Here is a 7032-nt window from a genome sequence, read left to right as displayed (position 1 = left end):
GTTCTTTGTAACGATTGAAAGCTCTAGATATCCTTTGAACCGAATAAACTAGGTCTTAATTTAAGAAACAATAGACGTATTCAACTACGAATTTCACCAAACTCTCTCCTGTACAAAATTATTCCACCTCTAACATTCTCCTTAGACTCGTTGTAATGGATTGAATGTTCTTTATTGTATGTACATACATTAATATTAATTTAGTACAATTGAAAACAATATGTTTTGTAAAGGTAATTTTTAGTAGCAGTAGCTATTGTGATAGAGTTCGTCCAGGAATGTGCTGCCACCTTCCCTATTTCTGCTGCCATTGCGCATTACAGTGAGCTTTGCTTTACTGCGTTCCGGTTTTGAAGGGTAAGATGCTGTTGAAATTACAGGCACATAAGACTTGTCAACTAAAGTCTCAAAGTGACAGCCGCAGTGGCGGTGCCCCTCAGATCTTTACGATTTAGCTAGAAACTCTGAGAGGCACTGCACCTGTTAAGGACAAGCGTGTTGCTTACCACCGGATGCTCAACTTCTTGGTCCTGTCACTTGGTACTCGTATCATAAAAAAAGTACAAAATTGCTAAACAGATTTTTATTTATTTATTCATTTGGAACACCAACAGATTACACAGAAAATATAAGATTAAAAGACAACATTGGTAAGGCACAGTTCTTATGTGTAAGCGAATTACAGGTATCCACATCACTCAATATATACCCAGATACAAAAATAAAAACATAATCCAATTATTCATTAATGTACTAAAATTTAAGTAATTAGTTTAGTTTATAAAATTTAATTAATTAGTAAATAATTGATTATAAGATCGGAATAAATAGTTCATTGATGTAAATAAATTTATAAATAAATAAATAAATATGACAGTGCAATTGTATTAATTAAATATTTTGTGAAAGATAAAAGATATAATAATGAAAATATATTATTAAGCTGTAGGAACACGCAATTTTAATTAAGATATGATAGGACGGCCTTAACTCCTTCCAAACAAACTTAAAACGGCATTTGAAGGTGCAAATAATGACGTATATCCTTGTAAAGTGACCCGTAAAGACATAAATCAGATGAAATTGATCGCTCAGTTAACGAACACATTCCTGCCACTGTGGGGCTACTGTAACTCGATCTTATTAATCTTAGATTAAATCGATTTTTCTTTAGTCCTAATTGACTTAATCGATTCTAATGCATCAATTAAACGTTTATCGTGGTTAAATGACCAAACTGATGAAAGCGGATCGTTAAATGACTAAAAGAAAGCGGGTATAAATCGCGGCTTTTCAAGAATAGCGGTAAATAAATAGTAATATTACACTGTTAAATGCGGAATTGGTAATTTTTATTGCGAGCAAATAACCTGTGGTAAACTGGTTAGAACAATTACGTGACAACAATGAATCAGAATAGCATGCGTCTTTGCATGCCATACACTTTTGATTTTTAAATTATTTGCCTGATTAACTATGGTTTTTGGGTATGGTTTTTTTAGATAAGCGTGATAAGTAGAGAGATAGATGTACCATTGCTCACACGCAAGAACAAAATCGTTACAAAAACAACTTACAACCAATATGCGCAAAGAAGGTCATATCTATAGCAACGAACAATTTCTTCCGAACAACATTTCAACCTATATTATATTATTAATAATAAATAACCGTATTGTGTACCAAAATTTGTAGCTTAATATATAAATATACTTAAATAAACTTACTAGTAAATACACATGTTGCGGACTAGGTTGCTATTTTAAAAAGCCATCGTATTTTTGTTATATATGAGAATGAACACTGAACACGCTTTGTTTTAATACAAAAAATAAGACCCACCAAATAACGCACACACAGAGATAAGGATAAATTATAAGCATGCCTACATAAAAGTATAAAGGTGCCCAACAAACGACGTGTTCCAAAATCTGACTTTTGAGCATGTATAAATGAGTGAGCTTCTTATACATAATCCAATTTCATTTGCGAGTATCTCTGTCCTCGAAAATTTAAAATATCACCCAAATTTCAATACCCATTTTTTTGTTACTTAAATCGAAATTTACTAACGTAATCAATTAAATTTTTATTGAATTGATATTCAATTATTTTTTGTGAAATTACTCCACTAGTTTGTTATAATTATTAATACAAAGATCGAACCCTCAGAAAAAACTACTGCTTACTAACGTAATCGTTTAATTTTTCTGCAGCTATCCCACCAGAGATCAAGGAAGGTCCCGAGGACCTCGTGAAAGTGGAGGGGTCTGAAGCTGTGCTTAAATGCCGCGTGTTTGGAGCGCCCAAGCCCATCGTGAAGTGGATGAGGAATGAGGTTGATGTTACCGGTGGAAAGTGAGTATTATTGCATGTATCTTGTTTAGTTGCTGGCTGTAGACTAGGGTTGTTGCATCCGCATTCATCGATGCTGATATTCATGCGGATGCTTGAGTCGTGACATGACCTGAAAAGCACGCTGGAATAATTTACAAACTTCCTGAAAGAGACTGTAAGCCGAAAAGCAGCTCAGGTGTTGTTATCAAAATATAACATTGCTAAAATTCCAGAACGATTAGGCTACGCACATTGATTGTTTTCATGAAGATAGATTCTTTTTAACTTCAAAAAGAGGAGGAGGTTCTCAATTCGACTGTATATATTTTTTGTATGTATGTTACGCGATAACTCCGGTATTTGTGAACCGATTTTCATGATTCTTTTTTTTGTTGGAAAGGGGGTACCTCCATAGTGGTCCCATTTCGTTTTGAGGAAAATCATCCACCTCTAAGAGTGGCTGTTCACGCATAAAGATTAATTTTTATAGATAGCGCCTACATTTTATTATAAGGAGCAATTATTTTAATGATTGATTTTGCTATTCTCCAATTCAAGGCGTTTTTCTCTCAATATAGTCCCTTATAGTAGCGAACTAGGGGATGAATCCGAGTATGCGCAGTTTCCGGTAACCGATTTCAATAAAACTTGGTAGTTACATATAATTCCAACTGCTTTTGAGGTCGGTTTTTTTAGTGCTCTGTACTGAGATTATATTAATAAATGTCACAAAATCATTGAAATAATATTTTATTGCAGTACTAAAGAAAGTAGAAAGCTTTTTCATGTAGATAGATCCAGTAACGATGTAAATTTATTGCGTTCTTTTAAATTCATAAAATCAGCATCCGCTGATATGTAAGCAACAGCAACAACCCTGCTGTACATTTTAAAATATTCTACCCCTCTTGCTCTTGTGCCACCCTCGGCCAGCTCTTTAAGTATGAGTCGAGATAGCGCTCCCTCTATAATAAAATTCTTGTTAATGTTTGCCATTTACAAGCTTGGAACCTATCGTATAACAGAAACAACAACAACTTACTTATTTCTGCCGCCTAGCGGTAATGTGAGCATTGATACGTTCCGGGTTTAAAGGGTAAGGGTGCTGGTGGTGCTGCGTCTCAGTGTGACGCGCGCAGTGGCAGTGCCCCTCAGATCTTTGTGTTTTAAAGCTCTGAGTGGCATTGCAACTGTTAAGGACAAGCGTTTTGCTTATCATCAGGTACACCATTTGTCCGTCCCGTTACTTGATATTATAAAAATAAATAAACATTATACAACCTGGGTAGTTGGGTTCGGTTATCAACTGAACTCGGTTACCAACTGAACTCAGTTATCAACTGAAGCTGGCAGAGTTACAAAATAGGCCTGCAGGTCCGTGATTTAGGTGTAATACTTGATAGTAAACTGTTATTTGATAAACACATAGACTTTATTATTGATAAGGCGTACCGGAGCCTGGGTTTCGTTATGAGAGTGTGCAAACCTTTCGATAATATATGCTGCATTAAAATGGTGTATAATGCATACGTTCGTAGCGTACTTGAATTTGGCAGTGTTATATGGACTCCTAAATATAGTACTTACATAAATAGTATTGAACGCATTCAGAAGGTATTTATTAGACATATAAACTATAGCTAAAAAACAGTTTTTATCGTACGCAGAAGCATGTAAATATCATCGCATGAATACCCTTGAGCATCGTAGAATATTGCTGGACATGACTTTCCTTAGTGATGTGGTCAACAGTCGCCTCGACAGTTGCCTCCTAACATCATCAGTAGGATTAGAAGTACCCCGACGAATCCCTCGTTTCCCCATTCAAAGGGTTTTTTGTGTTCCTGTCAGTCGCACAAATTATGGCCAGAACGAACTAATTTCGCGCATCACTAGTCTTTATAATACCACCTACAGTGACTTTGATATTTTTGCGAACTCAAAAACAGCTTTTAAAAATAAAATTCTTAAGAAATTACATAATTAAATATTTAAAATTTAAGTTAAGTTACTTATTAATAATTATTAATTTACTTTTTCATATACACGCACACGTGTACACACACACACACACGCACGCACGCACGCACGCAAGCACGCACGCACGTACGCACGCACGCACCTACGCACGCACGCACGCACCTACGCACGCACGCACGCACGCACGCACGCACGCACGCACGCACGCTCACGCACACACACACGCACGCACGCACGCACGCACGCACGCACGCGCGTTCGCGCGCGCTCTCACATAAACGACACCTGTTCATTATCTACACAATGAAGAACAAGTCATACTACTACTAATGTATATTTCACAGTCATATAATATATACTTTTTTACAAGTTTTAGAGTACATATAAATATGTCAAAATTTATTATTAACGGAAGTTTGTAAGTTTGAAAAATGTTTGTGGTATCCTGTAATTGGCGTAGTTGTTTGGGATTGTTTATCTTTCAAATTGTTAATATATTGTAAGCTGTTGGATGCCCGAAATGAAATAAAATAAAATAAACAAAAGGTTATGCAGCATCTCCGTATTTGACAAAAATCTATGGGTTGTTTCTATTTATGATACTTTTTAAATAAACATTGGGAACTGATAAACGTTAACAAATATCTTTTTAAAACAAAGTACAACATGGCAAGTATGGTAACTTCATACAAACGTAGCAGCCTCGTGTCGTGTACGTACGCATACATTCGCATGATAATGAAAGGCGCGCGGGACAATCAGCGGCATACTATGTTTAAAGCGACCAACCCTTAAATGCTCAATCGTACTTATTCTTATCAGTGAAATCTCCTTTACAAATGAACAGTAATGTTTAATCAATTAGCGACTTGAATATTGAATTAAACTTATGAATTAAAGATATTTTGAATTTGTCTTTGACGTAACCTCACGATAGCGCGCAGAGGGCTACGAGACCATGCAATCAGCAAAGTCCTCTTTGACGTTGCAATTTAGGCTCTAATAAATTTAAACATTGAAAAAGTTAGCTTTTATAACTTTTTAATGTATTTATATAATCCCTTCATTTTTAACTTTTCAGATTTTTAAATTTCGTAAATCTTTTCTCTGTTACAGATACACGATCAAGGAAGATGGCGATCTGGTTATCCGCGACGTTTCCTTCACGGATGTCGGCAGATATCAGTGTTATGCCAAGAACAAGTTCGGAGAGAAGTCTGCCTTCGGCACGCTCACCGTTAAGAGTAAGTGGAACCAAGATAACCGCCGTTTAACTAACGACTGCGAAATCTAAATTAAATAACCTAACCAATGAAGACTTTCTTGGGTTGCTGCGCTGAATGAAGCAAGCCAAATATGTCATGGTGCGGCTTTTGCCCTATAATAAAGCTCTGATTTGCACCTATCACCTTCGGCAACGTTGAATTCTTCTCATTGTGTTGGGCTTGTCGAAGCCCCGCGGAGCTTTAGACAGATAGCTTCCAACTGCAACTTATTTTCTAGAGATTTAGTAGTAGCAAAGCTCCTTATGAAAGATTTCATCCAGGGGAAGTAAAGCCGCCTTAGCTATTTATGCCGCCAAGCAGTAATGCACATATAACTGCGTTCCGGTTTGGAAGGGTAAGAGTGCTGGCGAAATAGGCACATAAGACTTGTCAACTATTGTCTCACAGTGACGGGCGCAGTGGCCCCTAAGATCTTCGCGATTTAAAGCTCTGAATGGCACTGCAACTGTTATGGATAGGCGTGTCGCTTGCCACCAGGTGCACGATTTGTTCGCCTCGTCACTTGATATTATATAAAAAAAAAGAATAACTAAAGTTATCAGTATTACCTAATATAAACCTGAATACATCACTTTTACAAATAAACATAATGATATTGTGTAGGGAACGAACCCAAAAGATTAAATTCAAAGAAGAGAAGTACGATTGCTAGAAAATCCACAGTTTTACATCGCTGTTACACTTCAAATTTGTATTTTCAGAGCGCACTGAAATCACGGACAGACCGGAAGATTACGAAGTGGCAGCTGGCTCGTCAGCTACTTTCCGTTGCAACCCGAAATCGGACGACTCGCTGAAGCTCGAAGTGATCTGGCTCAACGACGGCCAGCCTATAGATTTCGAGGCGCAGCCGCGGTTCAGGATGAGCAACGACTACTCGCTGTTGATCTCTGACACAACAGAGTTGGACTCCGGGGAATACACTTGTATTGCACGAACTGAGATTGACGAAGCAAGAGCTCAGGCCACTCTTACCGTTCAAGGTAATTAAACAAGTCTTTCTAAATCGATTTCTGATTTGGGTGTTGGATCTTGAAGGCTGTTACTCGATGGTTGAGGAAATTCCCTAGTTTGGCACATGGTAATTTGTGCTATTGTCTGAAACTCGATTATTTAATTTTTAATTATTTTTATTTCATAGATAAGTACGTAAGCAAATTACACATGAAATTGTCACATTGATTATCCTCTACTACTTATTTGGAAGCATAGAAAAATGAATAAGAAACTCTAGGGATGGCTGTTTGTAAATAAACATTTTGATAGATCAAGACAAATTTTTGTCATCCAAACATGCGGAAACTGTTTTTATTTATTAAATATATAATCAATTTGTAATTAGTTATCCAAGTACCAGTGCCTTGGAACCGATGTAAGATTTTGTGCCAATTGCAGTGATAACTGCGGGGACTTGGCTTACTAATAACTA

The 7032-nt window shown here is 36.7% G+C and overlaps 1 protein-coding gene across 4 annotated transcripts in view; it reads left to right on the top strand.

Moving 5' to 3' along the window:
* LOC113230424 (neuroglian) overlaps positions 1-7032 on the top strand; it is a 105512-nt gene that overhangs the window by 81640 nt on the left and 16840 nt on the right. For all 4 annotated transcript variants that reach the window (XR_003310490.1, XM_026464355.1, XM_026464353.1 and 1 more), the window contains exons 7-9: positions 2217-2358; positions 5434-5561; positions 6305-6586. Coding sequence is in view for 3 of the 4 variants with exons in the window: in XM_026464355.1 (XP_026320140.1) it covers positions 2217-2358; positions 5434-5561; positions 6305-6586 (552 nt within the window). In the remaining variant the exon portion in view is untranslated. The remainder of the gene's footprint in view (positions 1-2216; positions 2359-5433; positions 5562-6304; positions 6587-7032) is intronic.

Source organism: Hyposmocoma kahamanoa, unplaced genomic scaffold (assembly GCF_003589595.1).
Source record: "Hyposmocoma kahamanoa isolate Upper Pololo Valley unplaced genomic scaffold, ASM358959v1 63, whole genome shotgun sequence".
NCBI classification, from domain to species: Eukaryota; Metazoa; Arthropoda; class Insecta; order Lepidoptera; family Cosmopterigidae; genus Hyposmocoma; species Hyposmocoma kahamanoa.
The sequence above is the reverse complement of the archived record's forward strand: the minus strand, read 5'-3'. Positions and strand labels throughout refer to the sequence as shown.